The 12174-nt window shown below is 41.1% G+C and overlaps 1 protein-coding gene across 1 annotated transcript in view; it reads right to left on the bottom strand.

The window, feature by feature from the left end:
* Positions 1 to 2263: 2263 nt before the first annotated feature.
* cps1 (carbamoyl-phosphate synthase 1, mitochondrial) overlaps positions 2264 to 12174 on the bottom strand; it is a 50983-nt gene continuing 41072 nt past the window's right edge. The window contains exons 33-38 of the mRNA XM_086219923.1: positions 9397 to 9471; positions 8610 to 8708; positions 6819 to 6878; positions 6502 to 6614; positions 4742 to 4871; positions 2264 to 4588 (exon numbers count right to left, since the gene is read on the bottom strand). Coding sequence (XP_086076049.1) covers positions 4475 to 4588; positions 4742 to 4871; positions 6502 to 6614; positions 6819 to 6878; positions 8610 to 8708; positions 9397 to 9471 — 591 coding nt within the window. The 3' untranslated portion in view covers positions 2264 to 4474. The remainder of the gene's footprint in view (positions 4589 to 4741; positions 4872 to 6501; positions 6615 to 6818; positions 6879 to 8609; positions 8709 to 9396; positions 9472 to 12174) is intronic.

Here is a 12174-nt window from a genome sequence, read left to right as displayed (position 1 = left end):
GACACGTTTGAAAAAAGCGGGAGTCGCTGCCCCTTTGGATTTTCTTTGTGACACCAGACTTGCTTTAAAAGCGTCAGAATCACCGCCGTTTTTTCGGTAGGAATCGCCGCTACTTTGACTTTTCAGTGATGTTACCAGTGACATCACTGCAAATAGGGCAGTGATGTCACTGGATTCAGAAACTACATAAATGTGTGAAATATACATGAAAACATACATCCGCCACTACAGCTTTACACAGGCAACACGGCCATGGACAGCGATAACACAGCCCAGCTCAGCGAATACGCTGACCTCTGCAAGGCAAACCAGGACCTCCAGAAAGCAAATGAAGTCCTGTTTGTAACTGTCAGGGATCTTCAGCAACAAGTTTGGGACACAAAAGATGTCACCAAAGACTATACAGGCGTAGACATTGAGAAGGCAATTGTGGAGCTCAGAAAAACCGCAGCACTTCTTAAGGAAAAAGCTGCGGCTCTCAACAAAAGCTTCAAGCATGTTGAGGGGAAGGTTTGGCGTTCAAAGAACTTGAGGAAAGGCGTTCTCAAAGTAGAGAACAAGAACATGCAGAATGTAGTGAAAGACCTTAAACAACAAAATGCAGAGATACTTGACACCTTGAATAAAATGCTGAAAGAGCGAAATGACTTATATCAAGAACTCGCCATGAAAAAAATGACATACAAGACGGAAAAAAATGTCTTAATTGAGATCAGGAACAATCTGGAGAAAGAAATTGTACAGATGAATGAAACTGGTAGGAAACTACAGTTCTCTCACCACACTGAAGCTGCCGTGAAAACGAAGCAGTTAGAGCAACAAAACAAGGTGCTGGAGGAAGATTACCAGGAGATCAAGGAAGTGCTGCTTAACAGCCTTCAGGCCTTGAGCCAAAAAAATGAGGAATTCCAACAGGAAGTGGAACACATCAAAAAGGTTCAGGATGAACTCAGTGTTCTGAGTCTGCAGCAGCAGGAAAAAGACCCAGAGGTCACTGATGATGTGTGTGATGATAGCGAAGAGAGCAGCGATGTCAAGGATGTCACTGACGACACGGGTGATAGCCAGTAGGCAATGGTACTAAGGAAGCGGCCCTGCAGCAAAGAGTCCCGGAGCCCCCTGGTGTGATCAGTACAATAGTCCCCATCAACTAAGAGCTCCTCCTCTGCGAGCAGAAGGGTCCAGAATGGCAGGCGTGTAAACTGAAAGAAGAGGTGAATGAGTAAAGCCGTTGTCTTTGAAACTGTACTAATGTATTGGAATCAGTATTAATTGAGGGGCGACAGACATAAAATTAGGGCAGGGGGGTAACGGGCTGGATGCTGGCTGTAACACACGTTAGTCAAGTCAATTTGATTTGTGTTGCTGTTTTACTTGTATTGCATGCATCATTTTACATGGCTGTGTTTTTGTCATGGTGCGGGGGGACTTTAACTTCTAAGGATCAAATAACCAGAGTTTCAGAGTTTAGGGATTTGTGAACAACATGACATGAAAGGTTCCACAGAGGCTTAGTTGGTTGGTTTTTCAGTTTCATTCATACATGCACTTATTTAATCAATCTCATTTGTTTTCATGCAGTTGACCAAGCATTTTGCTGCATTATTATTATTATTATTGCTATTACTTTTACTCATAAATACAATGGTTCCAGTCAATATGAATATTTTAGTGTTTTGGACACAACAGTACCACTATTGGAGAAGACAGCACAACCCTTCTATCCACTTGGATCTGCCCTCTCCCTCCCAGCTTCCCATGAAATGCGTCATGCTAGCTTTGCTCTGGTTCAGTGTATCTCTGCTTTTAAATTAGCTTCCCTGTGGTAGCCTCTGTTAACCAGATTTGGGTTGAAAAGGTTTCACAAAGGCTCACTTCGCCCCTTTTGCCATTGAATTAAAAAAAAACTAGGCCGGAGCCTGGAGGACTGAGTGTCAGGAGAGTGAGCTCAGTCGTCCTGCCTGCAGGAGCTGCAGAAAACATCCATCCCCTCCATCAATAATCAGCTACGCTAGCACAATAAAGTCACGCCATTATGGTGAAGCAACGGCCGAGTCTTCCTTGTACTTTGTCATTGAATACTTAAGATAATCAAGCTCTTTCAGAGGGTTTTGCTTTTGATGGGATTTCTAAGTGCACGGTGTTGTGTTAATAGACTTTGCTGATGGAACGCTTCACCCATGTCTTTAAAATACAATAAACATAATGACCAGTGTCAGGGTCAGTCCAATTAGCTGTAGGTGTAATGAGTTGTGAGTGAACAGTATGTTTAATGCAGAAGGTATGGAGTGGGAGGAAGAACATCAGGTTTTTTTTAATGCAGAACACAGCGAACAAAAACATACACTTGTGTGAGAGAAGACATCTTAATGTTCTGGTGGATTGATAAAAAACACAAACACATTAATAGAAAAGAGCAATGGGGCTGTTCTGACTACACTGTACACTGTCTTGTTCAACACAGTTAAATGTTGAAAATGGTGAGCGGGTTCAAATACAGACAGAATATACAGTATATACACAGATAAATCCAAATATATAAACAGATTAGATGTCATCAACTTCAGACTTTGAAGCCAGGGTTCCACACTGGAGAGAAAAAAAAAAACAAACCTTCTAATCCAAAAAAAAAAAAAAAATGCTCAAAGTTTACTTTGGTATCATTACAGCCACGTTAGCGTAAGTGTAAACGTTCTGCTTGTAAATAATAATTATGTAGTACATGCTCAACATGTTTTTCAGAAAAATGTGACAATTTAGAGTAAATGTTTCTAGCAAGCATTTGGCCAAACCACTGGGATTAAAATGAAAACAAGGAGAGTTAAAAACAAATCAGAAATCAGAATAATAACACGCCAACAAGACTGCTTTTACTGGTTTACAGTACAGAGGCTGTTGCTACCAGCCTCTATGGTGTCACTTTCTAATCCGTCACTCCAAAGGCAACTACCAAGCCTTCATTGATGGTTAAGAAATCTGCCACTGATGTTTTATCGCTCTTCGGCTGCCAGGTTGTGAAAAACCTTCTTCCACTGATGGGGTCCACCTCAACCTTCCTATAGGAGCCTGCTCATACTGGCTGATTTGTACTGTGCAGTAGCACAGGAGTCCCTCAAAGACCAGTACAAGCCAACAAGAACAAGTGTGAATGCGCCCTAAAAGTTGTTCTCTGAATCTTTGTGGATTCTGCTTTTGTGTTGGGCACTTTTCTCACTCGGTCTCTTTCATCCCTCAAAGTCAACTCAGACTCATCAGTCTGAGTTGACTTTGAGTTCAGTCTGTGTATGTGTGAACACTCCAAGCAAACTCAGAGCCCTCTGAAGTGAACCAGTCTCAGATCACTTCGGTAAATGGTCTGACTAAGGTTCACTTGCTAGTCCCTATCGCTGTTAGCTAATCCATGCATAGCAAACAAAAAGCACTCCAGGTTCCCTTTGCCACCGTATCACAGCCCCCTGGGGTTGCTGTGGACTGACTATATGCACTGGAAAGATCAGTGCTCATAAAAGGCTGGAATAGCAGCAGCCATCTTGTGCCCAGTGAACATGACCCATTATCCAAAGCAGCGCATCAGAGCTGAAGTGGACCAGTAAGAGAACAAAGTCCTCTTCCAAACAAATTGGCAATGTCACCACAAAAAGGAACTCAGCCCCTTTTCTGTTGGTCCACTTTGTGGGGTACTCTGAGCAGACAGCGTTTCTCTTATAGAGACGTGTGTGTGTGTGTGTGTGTGTGTGTGTGTGTGTGTGTATAAAAGGACTTTAAGAGGTATGTCAAACTCTTTAAGTAAGTTTTTCTATATACTAACAACTGCAGACCCCTAAACAACACTCATTAAGACATTGTCCTTTATGTTAAATAGTCGAGAAAGAGGACTGGATCATTTTTGAACACCCTCCTATGTTTCTGCTCGCTTCAGGATGTTTTTTTTCTAAGAATTCTGACTCATACCTGCAGCTAGCACTACGAGCTAGCAGGAGCTTTGCGTCGGGTCAGCTCGAACTACACAGAGCGAGCAGCAGTCGGCCTTCAGAGCTCATTGGAGGAATAAAAGAATCGTGATTATGCCGATGGCAAGGTAGCGTAACAATCTAACCTCCTGACTGTTCAAGCTAAAAATGCTGTACAATGTTGCTTTGATTATCAACATTTGACTTAATGGAAGCAAATTCATACAAAAGAAAAGTTTTTCAAAACTTGGCAACCAAAAACTGTTTGATGGTCTGCGACTTATTTATAAAGCATCAGCAAATTCAGGTATTAACAAGTGACAAAGCTATTAGTTACGAATTATAAACCCGTTGAAATTTTTGATGATGTAGCAACATTCCAGCTATATATCTTGTTTTGGTCTACGACTCCCAACAGACTACAACTGTGCTTCTAAAAGACAAAGACCTAAGACATTAAAAAAAATTGCTCCCACTTAGATCTGTTGTTCAAGAAAAGGAACCGAATGGCAGGGAGGAAGCCACTAGCATTGCTGTCCGGCGCCTCTCTGTTGGCTCTCCTTCTGACGGTAGTGGAAGAGGCTGGTGGTGTCAAGTTCACCCGCATAGCAGATCGCCTCAGCAAACAGTTTCACCACCTGAGACACAGGAAACATCATTTTGTTTTCCAGGTAAACAATTCTGATTACAGATGTGACCTTTGGTGTTATGAGGAAGTGATCCCTTAGATTTTTTTTTAATAGACTAGAGAATTATCATACATACTGAAGCACAGTGATGGACTGACTTACCTGGTAGTTCGTGATGAGGGGCACGCCGTGGTCCACAGCCATTCTACGGATGAGGAAGTTATCCTTCAGGTGGCGCGTGTTGTTATTGGGCAGGTTGACCACCAAGTCAATATGACCCTCGTTGATCAGCCTGCAAAAACACACATGAAACTCTGTCAGATAATCAAAAGATAAAAAAGCAATCATTTCAAAGATTAAAGGCAAATGAAGCAGATCATCTGAACACGAATTATGACGAAAAAAATTCTCATTCAGCTTAAAAACACAAGGAGGAAACTCAATGCGAAATGTTTCGCTATTGTGCATTAAGCTTTGGTATGTGGGTTACATAACAAAGCGGCTGATTTTGCAAGATCACCCAAGAAACGATCTTATCAGGCTTCAATTGAAGTAGCAATCAGCATCCATTGAGGCGATACAGGTGTGATGGAAGCGGGAAGCGACTGTTCGTTAAAAATCACTATGGCTTCTCCAGAAGAGGTTAGCGTGGATGCCGCTTTAGCGTCAATTACATCAAGACTGGAGAATATTTACTCTTTAGAAGAAAAGCAAAAAACGCCTCTGAAAGAAAAGATGTTTACGCTCTTCCACCGACTGGCTTTGGCTTCTACATCATTGGTTGATCTAATAGGCTAACGTTTGCCTGTGAAAGACAGCGGTACTGATGGTTCACGTAGCCACACTGGGTTTCACCTGTCCATTCAGCCACGATATGTGCTAAATGCTGCATTTCTCCCTTTTTGTGGAGAACAAGGGTCAACTGTTACACTTCCATATAAATGGAAAAAAAGGTTTTATTCTATAAAAAAAAAAAAGTTTTGCATTTGCAACCATTGTTGTGTTTTTAAGTCTGTCCATGTCAACACACACACACACACACACACACACACACACACACACACACACACACACACACACACACACACACACACACACACACACACACACACCCGAGCCCTGTCTTCCATTTCCTTTTCCAGGCCTTTGACAGACCCTGTGAAATGGTGGCTGGAGTCCGACAGAACATATGAAGGACAGTGACAATGACGGTGCTGCTCTTCTCTATAGCGTGTTGGCCTCTAGGCTGACTTGCACAGCTGATGCCAGCAGTCTTATGTGTTTTTTGTTGTTCGTGGTCAAGGCTCAAATGAATACCAAATCACCAACTAATTTCCAAACATCTGGTCCAGATGGCAGCATTATTGTTCCTTTCTCGTTATTTGAAGACTACAGTCAAGTGCTGCTCTGAGCTGCTGCACTGAACATGCACATCACCAAGGAAAATATAGCTGATGGCGTAACACCTACGTTAGTCAATAAAAACCTGGCAACCAGCTACAATGTAATTTAAATTTGTCCTCCATTATCTAATTATTTGCCTTTTCCCTTTAAAAAAGAGCCACTGCAGCTTTTTCGATTTCCGTAAACTTGATATGGCATCGCTCTGATATAAGCCTTTCTTCATCCTCCCAATTCAAGCCCCTCTCTGGCTAATGCAATGAATCTGGACTTCAGAGTCTGCTACATCTTCTTTGATCTTATCAGCATATTACAGAGATAATGAAGGGGCGATGCCCTCAGATCTTCAGTATCCTATGCTGATCAGATATCCTAATTTAAATCTGATGTCGTATGTATTACCTAAGCATTACCTCAGGAATGACTCAGTCTTACATTGGCTGGTTTTTCATATCTCCATGAATGCGTTAAAACAAAAATCTAAACATCAAAGCAATGTTAAAAATGCGATTCTTCCCAACCTCTGAATACTGGGTAAACTGGTGTCTCCTCCCTTCTCTGTGGGCCAGGCCACTGGAGTGGCAGGTACATCATTAGCACAGAGCCAAGCTGAGGTGGCTTCAGTGGCATAGAGCTAAAAGAAAATATCAAAAATGTAAATGTAATTCCCACACCCATTACCTATCAATACAGAATATCATCTACAAAACTGAACAAACTTTCTCCAATCTCTACATGAAGGCAGAATCATTATAGCAGCCAAAAAATCCCTCACGTCTGATCTTCAATACATAATCTAGTTTGTAGCATTTGAAGCATAAAAGCTTTCAGTACTCACCTTGAAGCCCTCCTCTTTCAGCTGGTGGGCTGTAGCCAGGAAATTGGGTCGGAAAGATTGCTGGACAGGAGAGAAGCAGAGAAGCAGCACAAAGTGACACAACATTTAAGTATAAATACACACAAAAAAAACCCAACAATTTCACTGGAAAAAGAGAGAGATCTGCACTCTTCTTCAGCACATTACTTGTTTCTAAATAAACTAAACTAAATCATTCATGCCTCAGTCATCATATCAAGTCACTTAATGTGCTTTAGGTTTGATGCCAACTTCTTAGAGAATGCTATTGGGGTTTATATCGATATAGATTTCAAGCTTTATTATTTACATCTCATTATAAAGATATAAGGAGATTAAAACTGTCATGCCTCAACTCTCCAATTGAAAGCACAGTGCAAATAACAGCAAGGATTCTAAAAACCAGCAAAGAAATACAAATAAGTATGTGGTAACATTTACATGGATGAAAATAGATACCACTATGAACACCCAATCATCAAATTATATAAAGTAAGAGTAAGAACAGCACAGTGACAGCCGTGTCCTCCAGTTTGGTTTGTTAAGGTAATGAATGTAGCAATGTAAGATTCTGGACTTGATGAGGAACATTGTGTGTTTTAAGCCAAAGGAGAACTCTTGACACAACAGTTCACTCAGTGCAAGCTCAGTGCTTACTGACAAACTCCCCATTTCATCTTATATATTCAACTGGATTGAGCATTTCGTTTGTATGATCATCAATACATTTTCCCTTTGATTCTGAATATCATTATTACTTCTTTTTGCCTTTCTTATCAAGGCAAGATGATAGCTGATGGATGTTATGCAGCCATTACAGGCTGATTCGAATACTCATATGATCAATATAATAGTGACTCCTTCAGTGGGACAGTGAGGTACTGTACCACTTCTTACTGTAGTACTACTTGCATGTATCTAGTAACAAGGGTGGAAACGCGACCATGCCATGATAGCTCACTTCGCACCACCTCCATCAACCATGTTGCCTACAAGCAGGGGGCCACAGTCACTGGGCAGTCAAGACAAGATGGCAAAAATCATTTTCATTTTTTTTGTTAATCCTCACAGCACAATCTTTCTCAAGCCCTCTGACGGTAAACTTTCATCAGTGTTGCCGCTGTGCTCTGGATCTGTCAGCCATGTTATAGTGTATCTGTGACCCCAGGCGTTTGCCTTGAAGTGGACCTGTTCCCCAAGGGCACCAATTATACAGCTTGCATAATGAGCGCTTTGTTAAAGCTGGATTAGTCAAACTCGCAGTTTGGCAACCCACGGTGGCAGCAGGACTTAATTACTAAAACTCATGTAATGTGGTGTCACTAAACACTATTGAGTTCAAGCTTATATGCTGTTGTTTTTTCGATGGGTGAGGAAGACGATGAAGACGAGGAAACCTTGTTTGTCGTTTACTTTGAGATCGGCAACTGAATGGGGATCCTGGTTATTAGGGTGGTTGTTTTCTAAATTGTCTGTCTTCATTTCATCCATTCATTGATAGCACTGTCAGGTCAGAAATGAAATTGCGTTTCAGCCCTTTGATGAAGGTCTGGCATCATTTCTATTGTTTGAGAGTGTATAAAATGTATTTGAGCCACTGTGACTGTGATTTAGTGTGTTGCTAACTGGGGAGTGCCAAGCTGCCAATGTAAGTACCTGGTAGCATAAAAGATTTAGGTCATCTGCTCGGAAGGCACCTCACATTTGGTGTCTTGCAGGCAGCAGGAAACACAAACAGGAGGCAAGTGGACTTACAGATGGCTGTGGTCTTACCTGAATCCCAATCAGGATGCCCTTCTGGGGCAGCTTAAAGCCTGTGGAGAGCATAGCCTTCAGGAAGGCTGAATAAATGTTTGGTCCAAAACAAGCTACCTGCAATAAAAGCATAGATAGGATTTGTTATGCTTGGCCCAGGGGGAAAACCTGAGCATGGCATAAAGTGACACCGATTTCTCCCACTCACAGGGATGACCAGTGCTACTGCCATGTAGCACAAAATGAATTGATGTATTTATGAATCTACTGAAAGAATTGTCATCGTGCTTAAGCGCAAGCAAAATACGAAACAAAATGATTTTTTTCTCTATTATTTGAAATGCCATCTCTGAATATTAACAGCAGAAGAGCTCAACATAAAAGAGCTTCTCGACCCTGCAGCTACGAGGACTGCTCTTTAAAAGGTAACACAGAATATATAAAAATATGTTGCACTTAGAGCAAGCAGGAGTTTCGTGCAGGAAGACTAAAGGAGGCAATTTCGCTTGTTACAAGTCAGTATTAAACCTGTTATTTTAATCTAAACATTCTGCATAATGTTGCTCTAACATCAATTAAATTCTCCGGATGGATAAAAAATAAAATCCCTCCATTTGCTCTGTGATTTGAATCTGCTCTAAAATTTAATGGGTTCTTCAATGACCCATACTCCACCTCTGCACCAGGTCTTATTAAATTCAGCTTGCTAGTTTTACATAATCTTCTGACAGACAGAGAGACAAAGGGCACTGAAAACATAACCGCTTTGTTGGAGAACCGGGCTTTATATTTCCAATGTACGTACTTCTCCAGTGGAGGCCATCTCACAGCGGAGCACTGGATCTGCGTCTCTCAGGCGTGGCCAGGAGAACATGGGTGCCTGGTGGGGAGTGAAGCGGTTTGTTTAGACAGGCTCCTGAAGTACTAGGATTTCACATAATAAGTCTACAACTCTTTAAATAAATCATACCAAAAGAGTGGTGTCCCATGACTGTGAATCTTGGCTATGTAAGACAGAATCCTGTTGATTGAGCATGAAAACCTACTATTTCTCCATAAAAATGATTGCTTCGGCATTAATAAGAAACCACAAAAACTGTCAATCAATAAAAATAATTTGTGACATGAATAGTAAACAGCATTGAGTGTGCTTGCAGTGCTATAAAGTAATTTCAGGGATGACACTGCTGCCACCTAGAGAGAAACAGCTCACGTTCCCGTGACAGGATAACTCACCTTACATTCAGCTTATGCTCTGAGGAAAATCACAGCAAATAGTATTTGGATTTGTTGAAGAATAAAAAGGTGCACACAAAGTAAGAATCATCCTCAATATTTCATTTTGACTTCATCTTGAATGAGAGTGATAGCAACAGGATTTACGAGATAAATGCTTCTACTGCTGGTGCAGACGGAATGAAGAGGAAAATGTTAAAAGGAAGAAGACAACTCAGACAGAAGCCCCTTCAACAGTCTGTTTGGCTTCTCCATGCTGAGAAGAAGGGATGAGGAGGTAGGCTGCCAGAGAAGAGGACAACAAAGAAAATGAAAGGAGCCTGAGAAGACTGAAGAGGAGGGAGAAATTAGAAAATTTGTGTAAAGAACAGAGGAGAGAGAATAAAAAGACTTGGGAGAAGACATAAAAAACATACAAAAGAGCGCAATGGAGTGGAAAACAGAGGGAAAGGAGAATACATAATGAGTGAAAGGAATCGATGTGGGACACTGTTTTATTTCTGCGTTTTAAAGAAAACAACCTCTTTACATTGAGAAGAGAGAGAAGAAATGGTTAGGACGAATGAAGTCTTGTGTGTTTGGTGTACACACACACACACACACACACGGAGGCAAGGACCACTGTGGGGATTCATCCTTGAAGCAGGCTATCTAATCAGCTGAATGTAATGTTAGCATACTAATGGCAGACAGGACAAAGAGAAGGGAAAGCAGTATCGCTTATCACGGCTTTGTTCAAAGAGTCGGAGGAGGACAGAGAACTACGCTGAGATAAAATGGTAGAATGTACCAAGAGAGGGAAAATGAAATGAAGGCGAGAGTGGAAGACATACAGAGAGGCAAGTTTTAATAGTGCAATAAAAGATACAACAATAAAATGAGTAGTGAAGAAAACGGTGTGTGAAATACAGAAAATGAGTAACAGGCATTAGCCTTTGGGTCTCAGTGTTAATCCAAAACAGTTGGTTTGTACATGATCCAAATGAAGAAGGGCCACATTTTCCACCGTAGCACCATCCTGAATTTAAATGCTCTGAGAATGCGAAACTGTTCTTGAGTCTATGTGAGGAGAATACTGAAAAAACTCTGCGGTCTCGATTATACTGGTTTACCCCGATTGCTGTGTTGTGACTGTGTAACCACAAAAGCCTAGAAATACACACAAACACCACTTCCCCATCTCCATATCCCACACCGACCGCCCACTCCTAAGAGACAGAAGAGTTGTGAGAAGCTCTGCAACATGAACAATTTTATCTTGGGGCAGCAGCTGAGCTGTGGGAATGAATAAAGTAAGACATTTCCACATAATACTGCTGCTGACTGTGGGCCTTGTTGGAAGCAGAAGTGGCGCCTGTGTAAATGTCTTTACATTCACAGCTGAATGCAGACGCAGCTACACTTGTACTACCATTTCACTATTGTTGCATTAAAAAAGGGGGAGATGGATATTTTGACAGTCTAAAAAATAACTGAAAAACCAGTTTACTGTCTGTTTAAACACTCTCTGACCCCTCCCTGCAAGCCCTAACCCTTTTGGCTCGGTCGCTGTACAGCTAAAATAAAAACAACGTGCATTTTCTCATGATCAGGTGATGTTAATTACGTTGAAACGGGCAATTCTTATGAAACATGCAAAGTTTATGTACTTCAAAATAATTCAATTCTCAAACTAGTGAGTATCTCAGACAAATGTTGAAGTAATACTGCCAAATTACCTGGGGGTATCATTGAGGAAGCTGAAAAGGGAAGCAGTACATGCAGAAAAGTGATTTGTAAACTGAATCCAGAATTTAGAGCGCACAAACTGCTTGTTGTTAGACGCTACTGGAGACCGAAGATTAACAACAGCAAAATTATACAAATTTGTCAGAATGTTTCGCTCAGTGGAATCCAAATCAATTTTATCCAGCGTGCTCGTTATTTTACAAACACTAAAATCTAGCTAACTAAAACATTTCTGGATCAACATGGTACAGCGTGTTACTCTGACATTACGCTGCACCAACGAGCAAGGATGCAGGATTTCAACAGATTGCACACAGGTTCAAAAACACGTGTGGTTTGAGTGTTGCACCAAAAGCTTTTCTACTCTTATTTAGATCGTTTTGAGCTCAAATAAAAGAGTTTGTGGATTGCAGAGCATACGACTGGATAAAAAAGACTTGGATTCAACTGGATGATGAGTTTGAGAGTTTGCAAGCAGGCGTTTTGTATAGTTTTGCTGTTAATATTTGTTCTAAAGAAGCTTTCTCATTTTAAGTCTCTTTGATATTTAGAAAATTATGCTACAATTTTTAGATTAAAAGGGATGACAAAACGGAATACAGCTACAATGCCGGTCTGA

The sequence above is a fragment of the Aulostomus chinensis genome, chromosome 12 (genome assembly GCF_037954235.1).
Source record: "Aulostomus chinensis isolate RoL2024-O1b breed Wild chromosome 12, RoL_Achi_v1.0, whole genome shotgun sequence".
Taxonomy (NCBI): domain Eukaryota; kingdom Metazoa; phylum Chordata; class Actinopteri; order Syngnathiformes; family Aulostomidae; genus Aulostomus; species Aulostomus chinensis.
Note: the sequence above shows the minus strand (reverse complement) of the source record. Positions and strands in the feature narration are given on the sequence as shown.